Source organism: Eulemur rufifrons, chromosome 9, assembly GCF_041146395.1.
Source record: "Eulemur rufifrons isolate Redbay chromosome 9, OSU_ERuf_1, whole genome shotgun sequence".
Lineage (NCBI taxonomy): Eukaryota > Metazoa > Chordata > Mammalia > Primates > Lemuridae > Eulemur > Eulemur rufifrons.
This window is the reverse complement of record NC_090991.1, coordinates 53,070,103-53,085,230: the sequence shown is the minus strand read 5'-3', so window position 1 is coordinate 53,085,230 and position 15,128 is coordinate 53,070,103. Positions and strand designations below refer to the sequence as shown.

Here is a 15,128-nt window from a genome sequence, read left to right as displayed (position 1 = left end):
TGAGTGGCGGCTCGCGATTGGCCAACGTTCGGTGCTTAAAGGCCAGCAGCGCGGGAAAACGCGATCCCCTGGGGCTCAGGCGGGAGGGTCTGGGGTCTTGCGTGCTTCGCGGAGGTGCCATGAGCTGCATCAGCCTGCCTGCCGTGCTGCCCGGCTCCCCGAGCAAGACCCGGGGGCAGATCCAGGTGCGCGCGCCGGGCGGGGCCGGGCCTGGGGGGCTGGGGGTGCGGGTTCGGGCTGTAGCCCGTGCCTGGTGTCTGTGCGGAGCGGGCCCCGAAGTGACATCTTCTCTCCTAGGTGATTCTCGGGCCCATGTTCTCAGGAAAAAGGTAACGACTTCTTGGGGTGGGGCTGGGCCACCTCCTCCCCAGGGACCCCCGCCCTCCTCCCGGCCTGCTGCGCATCTTGGAGGAGATCCCCCTCCGCGCAGCCAGGCCCTGCCCGGGGTACTCCTCCCCCTGGAATCGGTCCCGGAGGAAGCCCCGCCCAGGTCGAACCCTCCTCCCATCGTAGACACGCGGTACCGCCCCAGCTGGTCACGCCCCCACCCTGGGCCGGGCAAGTCTGTACATCCCTTTTCAGTGTGACAGTCTCCTTACGTGGCCGAGAACCACTCCCTGACTGAGGCGGGGCTGGTGAGCCCCCTTGAGTAAACCCCGCACCCCAAACCCCTTTCTCAGGAGGTGAGGCTCGGGGTTGGACTTCTTGGACCCAGAAACAAGGGCTTTGGATGTTACCCACAAAAGCCTTGTGAGATTAATTCAGAAAAGCTCTGAGCTCTTTGAACAATTCTGTGATGAGATTACCTTGGAATGCACCTGCAGGCACCCTCTGCACGTGACCTTTGCCTCTGGCCACCTTCCCCACCGTATGCCTGAAAAACTTACTCCTCCCACCCTTCCTGGGACCATCTGAGGGCCATTCCTGGCTACCCTCCCCAACCCCATTCCGGGGAGTATTATACCCAGCACACTGTGCCTGGCTGCCTCTCCGCGCTTTGGGGTTGGGGGGCGCTGGGGAGCCCAGCTTGTACCCTGGGGTCTTCCTCGCCCTCCTTCCTGTGGTGGGCCTCACCAGACCCTCTACTCTTGCAGCTCGGAGCTGATGAGACGGGTCCGTCGCTTCCAGATTGCCCAGTACAAGTGCCTGGTCATCAAATATGCCAAAGACACTCGCTACAGCAGCAGCTTCTGCACACATGACCGGTCAGTCCCTGTCCCTTTGGTCCTCTCCAGGCACAGGACACACGGTCAGAGCTCTCTTTAGTGGGGTGGTAGACAGTGCTGACGCCTGGCATTGAACAGTTCAAATCAGCAAACTTACCCCGCTGTTCACAGGGCTCTAGCCCAGTGGTTCTCAACCAGGGGCGATTTTGCCACTCAGAGTCCATCTGACAGTATCTGGAGACATTTCTAGTTGTCACAACTAGAGGAGGAGGGGACTCTACTGGCCTTTAATGGGTAGATCTCAGGGGTGATGCTGCTAACCATCTTGCAGCGCACAGGACAGACCCCACAACAAAGAATGATCCGGCCCCAGATGTCAGTAGTGCCTGCCGTGGGTGAGAAACTCTGCTCTAGAGTTTATCCTATACAGAGACTGCAAAGTGGTTTTGTTTGGCGTGCACATTGATTTTTTTTTTTTTTTTTTTTGAGACAGAGTCTTGCTCTGTTGCCCTGGCTAGAGTGAAGAGGCGTCATCATAGCTCACTGCAACCTCAAACTTAGGATTAAATCTGAGTTCTGCCCATGTGTCACAGCTTATCTCCAACACAGGCTGCAGAGGCGCGGGCTGGCGGCATGGACACAGCGCCAGAGACGCTGCCCTCGCGGAAGCCACAGCTGGCTTGCTGCCTGCCCTCTCTCTGGCTCTCTCCATCTGGGGAGGGAAGAGGGAAAAGCACATGAAATATTGTTTCATTCTCTTCCCAGATCTTGAAGTAGGATTATAGCAAGATAATAACTAAGCAGTAGTTGTAAAGTATTTTATTTTTTATAAATAAAGCCACAAACTGCTGAGCTTTCAGGAAACTGCCTGTTGCTCTGAAGGCTAGTTCAGAGGAGCAGGCAAAAATGGGAACAAAAGAAAACAACATTGTAGAAAAACACAGAAGCTATTTAGAAAGGCAGAGGACACAGCACAGCATTCCTCTTCAGAAAAGGCCCTGGGCGTGTGACCATAATCCCAGCTACTTGGGAGGCTGAGGCGGGAGCATTGCTTGAGACCAGGAGTTTGAGACCAACCTGGACAACGTAGTGAGACCCTCAAGTGTTTAAAAAAAAAAAAAAGGCCCTGGCTGTGGGGATAGGGTGGGGTTCAAAGTGTCATTTAATGGCACTAGAACATTCTTACACACCACCTCTCCCCTTCAACCTCTGCTGGGTAGGATTCTCTCTGCAGGCCGGGGGGCCCTATGACAGCAGACCCACACTCATGTCCTGAAATCACACTAATTGCATCCTGGCTTTGCCAGTTAGTAGCTGTATGATCTTGGAGAAATCCTTTCATCTGCTGGGGGAGCCAAACAGGAATTCTTCTAGGTCATTGTTCTGCCTATTGGGGCTCCCGGCTTATCTCTGCTGGGGCGGGGCTCCCATGGTCTGTCTGGAATCTGGTGTTAAATGGACTGCCCAGGGCCAGCCGCCTCTGAGTCTCGCTCTGTCTCCTGGGCTAGAGTGCAGTGGCTTTATCACAGCTCCCTGCAACCTCAAACTCGGTGGGCTCAAGCTATCCTCCTGCCTCAACCTCCGGGTAGCTGGGTTGAGTGGGGCTTTCTTTGATTCCGGACACTTTTGCCTGCATGGACCCCTTCCTCCATTAAAAAAATCTTTTTTTTTTTTATTTTTTTTTATTTTTTTTTTTGAGACAGAGTGTCGCTTTGTTGTTCAGGCTAGAGTGAGTGCCATGGCGTCAGCCTAGCTCACAGCAACCTCAAACGCCTGGGCTTAAGCAATCCTACTGCCTCAGCCTCCCGAGTAGCTGGGACTACAGGCATGCGCCACCATGCCCGGCTAATTTTTTTTTTCTATATATATTTTAGTTGGCCAGATAATTTCTTTCTATTTTTAGTAGAGACGAGGTCTCGCTCATTGCTCAGGCTGGTCTTGAACTCCTGACCTTGAGCGATCCACCCGCCTCAGCCTCCCAGAGTGCTAGGATTACAGGCGTGAGCCACCGCGCCCGGCCAAAAAAATCTTTTTAATTATATTTTATGACAGCATTGATATAAAGACAAATATAACGCAGATCAAGTTATACTTACTTATTCTTCTGAATTTTAGAAGAAATGAAAGCACTTTGCTGGCTCCTAATGGCATCACGGGCCCTGGGCGCTGTGCCTGATGAGGAAGTAGGCCTTTTCTGTCCCCGTGTCAGCCTTGTCTGGACAGAAACATAGCAGAGTTTTTGAGTCTCTGTTGAGCTTTATATTGGACATTGCTAATTTCTAGTCTGAAGCATCAAGTGCAATAGCTTGTATTAAATAACTGGTTTTCTGAACAAGAGCCTTTGTTCTCCCCACGCCCTTTCCATAGGCGCTGGCCTCTCAAAGCGCTGCCGTTCCCGGCCCCCATGCTGGTGTCTGGTCTCCCAGTCCTCCTTGCTCACGCTCTGGCTTCCTCCTCCCAGGAACACCATGGAGGCGCTGCCAGCCTGCCTGCTCCGGGACGTGGCCCAGGAGGCTCTGGGCGTGGCTGTCATAGGCATCGATGAAGGGCAGTTTGTAAGTTGGCCTGGCCTGGCCTTGTTCTTCCTATCAGCTCCTGCCTGTCCCGGCTTTCCCCCTGCTGCTTTGGAAGTTATCCGTTCTATTTCAGATCTTTTAGTAAAAGTAACAAGGTTAAGTTGCTTCAACCAGTGTCTGAACACTCTTTGAATTCCCCTTGCTGCTTTCCATGTTATTGTCATATAGGATATATTTTACCTTTTTTAGAAAAAAATATGTACAGTGGAAAAACAGAGCTTTCTCAGCACTGGTGCATAGGGGGTGTTTTGTTTGGTTCATTGTTGCTTTTGCTTGTTCCATATGGGTTTATTTGGAAGCTCTGCCAATCTTTGCATGAAAATGTCTTCATTGTGTCTTCCAGTTTAAGCTGGTAACAGATGTTAGGTTGAGCTGGTTGCTTTGAAAAGTAAGGGGAAGGCTGCTATCAGTCCAGTGGTTACTCCCCGCGCAGATAATTGGTCTGTTCTCAGAACAGTGTGTCTAGGGGAGATTTTGCTTTTATTTATCCTGTTTTGTATTTGGTAGGTCTTTTCATTTCTGGGAAGGAAATTAAGCCATTGTCACTTCAAATGTCTCTCCTCATCCCTCTGTGTACTATTTTCCAAAGTGTGTTCAATAACTCTATTTCTATGTCTTCTACTCTAATTCAGAACACTCATTTTTGTTTAACAATTTACTGTTGTTTTTTTTTTTAATTTATCCTATTCCTTCCATTAGTTTTCCAAAAATCTTGTTTCAGCCTGTTCCAGCTAACTCTTTCCATTTCTTTATGAGCACATTCTCTGGTTGAGTTTGTTGTTTGTCTTTTATGGTCTTAATTTCTCTCCTGTGCTTTGGAGTTTGTTTTTGCCAGTTTATCGTGAGTGAATGAAACTAAAACCCGCTCTCAAAGGGGCTTAGCTCACTTAACCCCTCAGGCAGCTTTAGGGTTGCCCCTGGTATACTGGGGAGGGCAAAAAGAGCTGCCATAACAAAAACACCCCAAATGGGAGTAGCTTAACATGGTAGAAACTGCTTTAGAAATATTTAATTGTCAAAGAGCGAATATATTCCAGGTATGCAGTGTGATGATTTGATACAAGTATACAACACAATGGGGATTTATTCCTTGCTCACCTACTGCTACGTGGCTCCACGGCAGTTGATGGGCAGGCCGGCTGAGAGGCTCACCACCGTCAGCACATGGCATCGGTGATCGCCCTGGGTGGCTGCTCCAGATGGCAGGAGGGGACAGACGTGGTGGATCCCCTGGGTGTGAGGTTGTCATGAGCTAGGCTGGAAATTGTGCACGTCACCTCTGCTGACCCGAAGACTGGAACTTGGGCACATGGCCCCCCAGCTGTACATTTAGTCTAGCTCCACACCCTGGAGGAAGAAGAAATCTGTTTGGTGAGTGGTTAGGAATCTCCGCCTGCCCTGCCTCCCAGTACAGAATCAGGCGGCTCCGACTATAATATCCTACAGGGACAGAACAGGTCCTGTCCCCTGAGGCCAGTCCTGCCTTTCTGGCCCTGTTCTTGCCCAACATCCTCAATGAATCACAACCCCAACTCCATCCCCACAGGGAGGCTGATGGGTCCCCTGCACCGTGTGGGGCGTCTCCTCCGTGTGGGGTGTCTCCTCCCGGGAGATGGGCTCCAGGCCAGCCGGCAGCTGACACCTGCTCCCGCCGTGGGTGCCCGTTCCATTTCGGATCCTCAGAGGTGTGCTCCTGGGCACCCCTGCGTCTGCACACACCGTTCCCAACAGTGAGCCCAGGCTGGGAATGAGGTCACAGCTCTTCCCTTTCTCTTCCAAACTGTGGTCTCCGAACGGATCCGGGGATACTGCATCACCGTTTGGGGCATGGCCCTGTCGGAGAGAGGCGGCTTCGACTGTGGGCGGGCGCTCCCTTCAGACCTGCTGCTGCGAGTTGCCCCCAGCTCTGCTCTCCTGGCTTTGCGTAAGCCTCGTTCGCAGAGGCCCACCCGGACACCCCAGGCAGGGCCCTTTCTCTTCCTACCCCTCGTTGGTTGATGTCCAAATGCCCCAGGAACAAGTGAACCAAGTCCTGCTCCCCATTGTAACCTGTAGGAGGGATTTGTTTGTCTACTTCCTCCCTGGCAAGCAAACATAACTTGAGTTCATTCGGCGAGTGTTTATTATACCCACTGTGCAAACATCACCGTTCTCCCATTCTGCCCTGGCCTCTGCGGGCCTTATTCTCGACAAGGTCAGAGTCTTCCTGTTGCTCCTAACACAGGGCCCAGCAAAAGGACTGCCCCTACCCCGCTTTACCCTCTGTGTGGACAGTGAACGAAGCCAAGCTTTGCCCGTGTTCTGGGTCTGCAGGGAAGAAAAGGCTTGTCATAGAGCAGCCGCCCTCCTGAGGAAGCCCGGGGTCGGGTTGGAGCTTCAGTGCTTACTCGTGCCCCCGGGCAAGGCACAGCAGCACTCGGCTGCTTTGTAGGAATTGCTGGCATCGGGAAGCGACTCATCTGGAGATCCCACGGCCACAAGCTGAGGGCGCTCGGCCCCTGGGTCTGCCCCCCGTACGTGTTCTTGAACCAGCTACTCAGCAGGGTTGTGGCAACAGTGGAAGCTATGATTTTTCACAAACAGTTTTTTTGTGTTTTATTTCTGTTTTACTATACAAGTAATACAGGTTGAGTATCCCTTATCCAAAATGCTTGGGACCTGAAATGTTTAGGATTTCAGATTTTCTCAGATCTTGGAACACTTGCATGTATATAATGATATCTTAGGGATGGGACCCAAATGTAAACACAGAATTCATTTATGTTGTATATACACCTTATACACATGGTCTGAAGGTAATTTTATACAACGTTTAACAATTTTGTGCATGAACCAAAGTTCTGACTGACGTGTCACATGAGGTCAGGTGTGGAATTTTCCAACTTGTGTCGTGTCAGTCGTGCTCAGAAAATTTCCGATTTTGGAGCATTTGGGATTAGGGATGTTCAACCGGTAACAGAAGTTAGGACTACACATGAGAAAAAAAGTCCATAATTTGCCACCGTCAAAGTCTTCTAGAGACCACCAGAAACCCCCCTCACTTGGGTTTATTCCTCGGGGCACCGTGGGGAGGGTTAGATTGGGCTCCTAGGAGGGTGCACGAGGATGGCTGTGCTGTCGGGCAGGCGCCCTGGGCAAGGTGATTCGGTACCTTAAGCCATATCCACGGGGAGGGCAGGTGACAGCCAGGCTGTCGCTGCCATCAGCAGCAGCAGCTCCTCGGCCAGGAGCGGCAGGTGTTCGCTGCTTTGTGGCTCGGACAGTGCCATACTTTTGTCTGTGCTCAGACGTGATTATGGAGGGGTCTCGTTTTCATCTTGACTTCCTGGTCACAGAATGGCCTTGCCTGATGCTGGTCCCCCGTGACATTGAGGACATCCCGCCAAGCCAGGGCCCACCCTGAGTCCCGGGCCAGCCGCTGGCTGCTGGGGCTGCTCTGCTCTTTCTCCCCACCCAGAAAAACAACAAAACCCCCATAACATGTTGGCTTAGATCCTTCTAATCTTCATACGTATATATTTTTTTAATAGATCAGGCTCCTATCACACGCTGTGACCATTTTTCCATGTCCACAAATACCCATCCCCACGAATACGCCGTGTCTTCTCCAAGCTTCCTTGTCTGTGGCATTTAGACACACAGACGTCTGACGCTGCTGCCTGATGCACGGGGACGCACCCACTGAGTGGAAAGGCTAGGCCAGGGGGCCGATCTCTTTCATTCGGTCAGTTTTTCAAGCTCGAACCATACGGCAGCAACATCCTAGGTACTGGGGGTGAGAACCAGAGCCCCCGCCCTTGAGCGTACACTCTAGCTACGGGAGAAAGTATGTCAGGTGGTGACAACTGCTATACATTAGAGGAAAAGGCAGCGTGAGGGGCACAGAGTTAAGGTGGGGGGATGCTTCATGGGCTTGGGGCCAGCAGGAATCTGGGTGCCACAAGCCGGGCCCGAGGCAGGAACGTGCCTGTGGGAGCCAGTGAGGTGGAGAGGTAGCCAGGGCCAGGTGCCTGGGAAAGACGTGGGCTTAACCCTGGGGGAGACCCAGAGGGCAGTGGTGAGACCAGCAAGGCCAACACCTTTTCCCACATTTTATCAGCTACTTATATTTATTTCTTCCTCTGCAAATTGCCTGTTTAGGGCTTCCACTCATTTTTCTCTTAGTTTATCTTTTTTCTAGTAGACATGGGAGTGTTAAGAGTCGCTCCAGGCTAATCCGAGTGGCTGGAGTTGTCGGACCGGGCACATCTTCTCTGAGGCCCCAGCGAGCTGCTCAGGGAGACGCTCACACTCTTCCTCCCCCCGCTCTCCCCAGTTCCCCGACATCACAGACTTCTGTGAGACCATGGCCAACGCCGGGAAGATCGTGATCGTGGCCGCACTGGACGGGACCTTCCAGAGGAAGGTAAGGGGTCTCATCCAGGTCTTGGGTGGGATTGGAGGCAGGAAGGGGCTTCTCGGTGGGTGCAGGAACGTGCACAGAGACACCAGCCCAGCACGCCCTTGCCTGTCCCAACTCGGCACTCCCTGGGTGACCTGGGCTCGCCACTAAGGGGCATAGCCGAGCTGCTCAATCCAGGCCTCGCCCAAGCCCAGGGACTCCCTGGTCTGCCCAGGAGTGAGTCTGTCCAGACCAGAGGCCATCCGCTGTGGCAGGTGCTTTGAGCTGGCAAAGGGACAGAGCAGGGCTTGGTGCTCTTTGGGGGACCAAAGTCAGGGCAAGCTTTCCTGGCTTCAGTGCTTGTGAATCAGAGGGTTTAAAAGAGAAACCCACCCGGCAAGGTGACTGAGTGCACCGGCTGTCTTTCTGCGGGAGTGCAGGCTTTCGGGGCCATCCTGAACCTGGTGCCCCTGGCCGAGAGCGTGGTGAAGCTGACCGCGGTGTGCATGGAGTGCTTCCGGGAAGCCGCCTACACCAAGAGGCTGGGCACGGAGAAAGAGGTAGCTCCACCTGCCTTCTCCCCGCGGGGCGGGTAGGGGCCCAGCTCTGCCTCCTTCCAAGTCCAGGCCCTTCACGTCCTTTCTGTGTCCCTGTGGCCAGGTTGAGGTGATCGGTGGAGCAGACAAGTACCACTCCGTGTGTCGCCTCTGCTACTTCAAGGCCTCAGGCCAGCCCGCTGGGCCGGACAACAAAGAGAACTGCCCAGTGCTGGGAAGGCCGGGGGAGGCGGCCGCGGCGGCCACCAGGAAGCTCTTTGCCCCTCAGCAGATCCTGCAGTGCAGCCCTGTCAACTGAGACGGGCTACCTGCTCCCGTTCCTGCTGCCGCCTAGTGGACGCCCGCGCCCAGCCTGCTGTGTGGCCCGCTGGGGAGGAAGTCAAGGAGGGCTACCGTGCCTGGGGGACTTTCTGAGGCTGCCCCACACGTCACATGTCCCTCCTTGCCTGCCCACCGGCCCTGTCTTGGTTCCCTTCCCGGCCGCTGGGATGATCCGCCTCAGGCTGGAGCTGGCCTGTGGCTGGCTGGGGGCTGGGGTCTGTCTGCCGCAGACCCGCCCCTCCTCCTCTGGGGTGCCGAGCAGAGCCACATGCTGTTGTGACATCAGCGCTGCTGGCTTCTTCCCCCTTTGTGGCTTTCACTGTTGAGTTTCTGTTCTCCCTGGGAAGTCTGGGCACCAGCACTTCGAGCCTCAGCCCTCTGCCGGGACGGGCTCCCGGCCTCTGGGGATGGTTGTACTCCTGTCCTCCCGCTCCCTTTGGGCTCAAAGCACTTCCTACACTCTGGCTTTCTCCAGAACTGCGGCGCCTTTCACGTTGGTGGCACTGTCCCTGCTGGGGGCAGGGCCCGTGCTTCTGCCGTAGTGTGTGGAATTAGTAAGTAATATTAAAATTCACTAGTTGGTGAAAGCACATTTAACTTGGGTTTCCCCGGGTCTCATTTTGGACGGCTCTGATGTGATTTGGGTGGGGATTATTTTCCAGATCTTTCTGTAGTACTAGTGATCTCTTAACCACCACCCCTTTTAACTGAGAAAGGATCATGGAGTGCGTCCTAAGAGGAACGCTCACCTACCTTCCTGTCTGGGGCAAGGCTGGAGGACGCCGCTGTCCCGCTGCCAGCTGGGGCTGCCAGGTCAGGTTTTGTTTGTGAAACAGACACTTGATAGTCGAGGAGCCGAGAAGATGCAGCTCAGCTGTGCCTCGGGAGATGGGCTGTTGGCAGCTCGCTTGGAGGTAGGAATCCACGGGGCGGGGTGGGGGGGAGTGCTCAGACTAGGTGCCTGCCCACGTGTTCCCAGATGGCCTCCCCGCCGCTCTCCTTGGCACACCCCCATTTGCTAGTGATCTGCCCCAGGCCACAGCTGTGGGGTCCCTTGCAGCAGTAAGGCCCGGAATTCCTGGAGTCGGGTCCTGTTGGTTCGCACTCAGGATTTTGAAACTACAAGGGCCCACTGTTGACAGCTCCCTCTGCCATTGCCCAAAAGGGGAAGCTAGAGTTGCTTCAGGGGCCATGGCCTCTCCCGCGTCTCTGGCGCACTTGGGTGGGCTGGGCGGCCGAGCCCTCCCAACACCATGGCCTGGGAAGGGCCCCAGGCCCCGCAAGTGCTGCGCCCTGGGGGAAAGTGGAAACCTGGCACCCCTGTGGTACCCCTCACTCTGCTGTGAGAGGGGCAACTCCCAGGTGCCCTCCCCCATCCCTGGGGAGGGAACAGGACTCTGGCAAGGCAGTCCAGAAAAATCATCTTGTTTACCAGCTGAGCGAAGTTGCTATTTTAAGATGCTGATGAAAGGCCTGTAGGAATGGGACCCCAGACTGGGGAGGGGCTGCCTCTGCTTTGTTCAAAACACAAGTTCCATAAAGCTGGCCCTCAACACCCCTCTGGGGTGTTCCCAGAGCGGAATCTCTTCCTCCCGTCCCAAGGCTAAGGCCCAGCCAATGACAATGGAGAAAACATTTATTCCATCTCCAACCGTCTAGCAGAATCCATGGAGGGAGGGCAGGGCATCTTCAAGGCATTATAATACATTCCGAATAGCCCCTGCCCCTCCCCACGTTAACGAGCAATGGCGGGATATTTACATAAAGCTGGGTGTTGTCAGGCAGAGTCCCTCCCTGCCGCCAGGGGGTGGGAGCAAGAAGGGCACCAGCTCCGCCCCCACGCCACCGAGGCAGCGCAAGGGCACTGGCACAGGGTGGTGACCCCAGACCAAACAGCAGTGAGCACGAGGCCCAGCCCGAGGCCAGGCAGGGGCAGCGGGGTGTGGGAGACAAACCTGAGTGAGGAGGAGGCCGGGAGCCGGAGCCCAGCACCAGCAGCACCAGCAGTGAGGCCCCCAACCTGTCTTTGGCAGAGAACCCCCGCAACTGCAGCTGCCGCAGCCTTGACCTGGGCTCTGCGCCTTCGCGCTGGGGGAGAAGCTAAGGCACTTGTCGAAATGGCACAGGGGGCACCTTCCCACTTCTAGCTACTCCAAGCAGGGCTGGGGTCATTTAAAGCAACAAGGAAACCCATCTAGTAAAAACCCTCTCCTGAAAAATGCCCTTGAGTGAGTGGGTGCCTGGGAAGCCCTCTGGGCACAGCACTTGGGGGCTCTTTAGCTGCGTGGTAGCCACAGCAGGCACCGGGGAGGGGCTGGCAGCTCCGGGGAGCAGGCCATGTGGGGAAAGTCCAGGGCGGAGCGAAGGCCCAGTGCTCCCTGTCCCCTTCCCACCCCCTGCTCCTCAGTACACAGGGGGCGGCTGGTAGCCCTCGGTGGTCTCGGCGCTCTGGGTGAAGGGCGGCTGCTGGTAGGTGTCCACGGGTGCCCCCGGGTAGGAGGCATAGGCTGTGCTGGGGTCCGGAGTGGGGTCCACGTAGTTCTGGGTGAAGTCGTCCACGCCGGCCTTGTAGCGCTGGTAGGCCAGGGAGGCCAGCACCCCCTGCAGGGAGCCCCAAGGCCTGAGTTAGGGAGGGAAAAAGGGGTGCAGGGGGAACAGGACCTCGGGACTCCATAAACCTGCCCGCCGCAGGCCCACCTACCCAGGAGAATATGGAGAAGAAGCTGAAGGCGATGGCTGCCCGGGCGGAGTCGGCGCCCACCAGCACGTCCTCTGCCCTGGTGGCTACCCACTGGTTGGTAAGGAAGCAGAAACCAACAAACCACAGGAAGGTCCAGAGAGCTGGGGAGAAGACAGGCAGGGCTGAGCTCCACGGAGGAGCAGGGGCTTTCCAGGGCCTGGGGATGTGGACGCTGCAGAGGCAGGAGGGAGGCCCGGGTGGAGGGCTCCGCAGGGATTCCACCCCGCAGGCCTGGCTCCCAAGCCCCGAACTCATGCCACAACACCAGTGACGCTCAGAATCCCTTATATGCCAGCCCAAGGAATAAAAGGGACATAGGCAATGCCTGTCCACTCAAGTGGGTCTGGGGACCCCAAGCTGCTCCCAGTTCCTCCCAAGGGGGCCCTCGATCTCAGAACCCTAGAGCTAATACCTCCCACTCCTGTTCACCTCCCAAGCTCAAACGTAGGTGCCACAGGTGGATACCTGAGAAGAGCAGATCGCCAACGACCAGGTACTTGCGGTCAGTGACGTTGCTCATCTGGGGGAAATACACGTCGACCACCAAGAAGAAGGCCGAGGCCAGGAAGGCCAGCACGCCAATGGCACTGCCGTAGCGGCAGGCGTCCTCGTTGTGGTTGAACACGCAGTACATCTGTTTCGACGAATGGGTGTTGCTGTAGCCCTCGCCGAAAATGCACGAGAACACGATCAAGGCGAAGACCTGTGGGAGAGGAGGGCCCAGTAGGGCTGTGTGGCCGCTGGACAGACCCCCGTGGGGGCACAGCAGGGACGCCTCCCGAGACTCAGACAGGGGACACTCGCCTCCACTACCACTGTCCCCTTTTGGAGGCTGGCATCTTAGCCCCTCTGGACTGGCAGGCTGAGCTGATGAGCACATTGCTTCCTCCTGTGCTACCCGATCTCGCTCCCATCACAAAGGGGGTGGTGGGACCTCAGCAGTTGCCCCAGCTGCCTGCCTGCAGGGTTGCCTTGTTTGGGAACCTGCGGGCATGAAGGGCAACCCCCCACCCCCACTTTGAACCAGTTTGGAGATTTGTTTGTTTTGGGGGGGGTTAATACATTCAGTTTGCCTTTATTGAACCATTTTTTTTTTGTTGTTGTTTGTTTGTTTGAAACAGTCTTGTTCTGTTGCCCGGGCTAGCGTGCCAGGGCATCAGCCTAGCTCACAGCAACCTCAAACTCCTGGGCTCAAGCGATCCTCCTGCCTCAGCCTCCCGAGTAGCTGGGACTACATGCATGTGCTACCATGCCTGGCTAATTTTTTCTACTTTTAGTAGAAATGGGGTCTCACTCTTGCTCAGGCTGGTCTTAAACTCCTGACCTCAAGTGATCCTCCTGCCTCGGCCTCCCAGAGTGCTAGGATTACAGGTGTGAGCCACCGCGCCCGGCCTATTGAACCAATTTTAAACAAGAGGGGCCACAAAGTCACAGAAACCCAAGCTTGGGGTCTCACCCCCCCTCATCCCATCACCTTCTGCCCGAGTCACCTCTATAGTGCCCAACCTCTGCCTGAACACCCTGGGGAGCACCTCAGGAAAGCCACGCTCGTGCCCCTGGGGCTCCCACCTCCTGGAGCCCCCTCCCAGCCTCAGTACCCTCTGACTCTCCTCACCCCCAGTCCAGGCTGGACTCCCCACTTTGGCCAGCTTTCTTCATACAAGGACTTCCGGCCTCTTTGGCATCCCGGTCCCTCCTTGAGAGCCCAGTCTGTCTCCACCCCACAGTGGGTCCTGCCTGGCCCCAGGTCACATGGTGAGTGGGCGTCTGTCCAGCAGGCCTAGGGACACAGCTGTGAACTCAGACCCCTGGAGGACCCGGGGTAGGGGTGGGGGAGTCCAACCCTTAGAAACAGACACATGCCACCTGTTGAAACTTCAAGGCCTACCCCACCTCAGCACATGCAGGAGGGACCCCTGCCCCTGCCGTACAGGGCACTCCACAGGGCTCCGGCCGGCAGTCACAGGCCCCACCCCCAGCTGGAACTGAAGCCGGAACTCCGGGATGCTGGGAGAAGGGTGCCCATCCAAGACTCCTGGCACTGCTGTCCCGACCCACTGGGCATCTGTTCCTTGGGCACAGCCCAGGACAAAGGCTGTCAGACCCCACAGCCAGGCTGGGAGGGGACGTGGGGCACCTCAAAGGCTCGGCTGTCAGGCTTGCTCCCCGCAGAGGAGGCACACACCCTCTGCCTGTCCCCTTCTGACACCGTGTCCAGCTTCCAGCGCTGGTTGTCCAAGAACGTGGACCAGAACCTAGCGTTGAAGGGTTTGTCCCGCTTATGGGAAGGGGGTATGCCTTGGGGACACCCAATCTTGGGTGGGGAAGCAGACCTCTGGCTTTCTCCTTAATAGGAAGGAGACCTTGTTTTAGGGCGCGAGGCCGCCCCCCACCCCCACACCCCGTACCCCACGTGGCTTCGGAAAGCCCCTTCCTGGTGAATTCCCCAAGCTGGGAGTCGCGGCGTGCGGGCCACCTGTCCAGGAGCTGCCCCCAGGCTCCTCCCACTCCGCTGCCAGCGGGGCGAGGGCCTGCTCCCCGCGGCGCCTCCCGACTCCCCGCGCCAGGGCGGCGGGGCCGGGACTGGGGAGTGGGGTAGGCTACGGGACCCGCGGCCGGGACCGAGGAGTGGGGTAGGCGGCGAGAGCCAGGGCCGGGTGTGGGGGTGGACAGCGCGACCCAGGACTTAGAGGGAGGGAAGGCGGCGTCGGGACGCTGGACGCTGGCCCCACTCCGCCGCCAGGCCCGGGACGCGCGGCCGTCGCCACCTGTCGCGCCCGCGGGCCCGCAGACTCGAGGCCCCCGCCGGGAGCGAAAGGTGTCCCCGCGGCGCCCAGCCCGCCCCCGGGGCTCACCATGCACACGGCGCGCGCCACCACCTGCGGCTGCGTCAGGAAGCGCCGCAGGTCGAAGGAGCCGCCCGCCTTGGCCGCGCCGTAGGCCCCGCTCTCCATGTCGCCGCCGCCGCCGCCGCCGCGGAACGCAGAGGAACCGGCCGGGCGGCCCCGCGTGCCCCGCCTCGCGCCCCGCCCCCGGCCCGCCCACGGGGCGTGGCCAGCGGCCGCCGCGGACCCCAGTGCACTGCCGGGCCCGAGCGCACGCCGGGCGGCCTGCGTCTCCAGCCATGCTCGGCTCCACCCGCCCCCTAGCTGGGGGCGCGCCCTCCTGCTGCGCTGTCCCGCAGCACGGCCAGAAAGGGGCAGGGAGTCCTCCCTCGCCGTCTCGCCCCCACCCTCCCGTCTCCTCCTCCAGGAAGCCCGCCAGACGCCCGTTCCGGATCCTCCCAGCCCGGGACCCAGGCTCCCATCCCACTCAGAACCCCAGGGCACAGCCTGGGCCCCTCGCTGCCTGCCGATCACTCTTCCCTGCTCCCTGGGGTCAGCCTGG

The 15,128-nt window shown here is 57.3% G+C and overlaps 2 protein-coding genes across 4 annotated transcripts; one reads left to right on the top strand and one right to left on the bottom strand.

Annotated features, from left to right (window-relative positions):
* The first annotated feature begins 95 nt into the window (after positions 1-95).
* Positions 96-9,565, top strand: TK1 (thymidine kinase 1). 2 transcript variants are annotated; one of them, XM_069481751.1, is made up of 7 exons: positions 96-185; positions 298-329; positions 1,095-1,205; positions 3,628-3,721; positions 8,058-8,147; positions 8,564-8,683; positions 8,949-9,565. In XM_069481751.1, the coding sequence occupies exons 1-7, from the start codon at positions 120-122 to the stop codon at positions 8,976-8,978; spliced, it is 543 nt and encodes a 180-aa protein (XP_069337852.1). In that variant the 5' UTR covers positions 96-119; the 3' UTR covers positions 8,979-9,565. The 2 variants fall into 2 exon arrangements, with proteins under 2 accessions (XP_069337852.1, XP_069337851.1); XM_069481750.1 differs by having other exon boundaries at positions 8,784-9,565.
* Positions 9,566-10,606: 1,041 nt separating this feature from the next.
* SYNGR2 (synaptogyrin 2) lies at positions 10,607-14,762 on the bottom strand. 2 transcript variants are annotated; one of them, XM_069481749.1, is made up of 4 exons: positions 14,597-14,725; positions 12,207-12,444; positions 11,703-11,842; positions 11,272-11,602 (listed from the first exon to the last, which is right to left on the bottom strand). In XM_069481749.1, the coding sequence occupies exons 1-4, from the start codon at positions 14,693-14,695 to the stop codon at positions 11,405-11,407; spliced, it is 675 nt and encodes a 224-aa protein (XP_069337850.1). In that variant the 5' UTR covers positions 14,696-14,725; the 3' UTR covers positions 11,272-11,404. The 2 variants fall into 2 exon arrangements, with proteins under 2 accessions (XP_069337849.1, XP_069337850.1); XM_069481748.1 differs by lacking the exon at positions 11,703-11,842 and having other exon boundaries at positions 10,607-11,602; positions 14,597-14,762.
* Between the last annotated feature and the right edge of the window lie 366 nt (positions 14,763-15,128).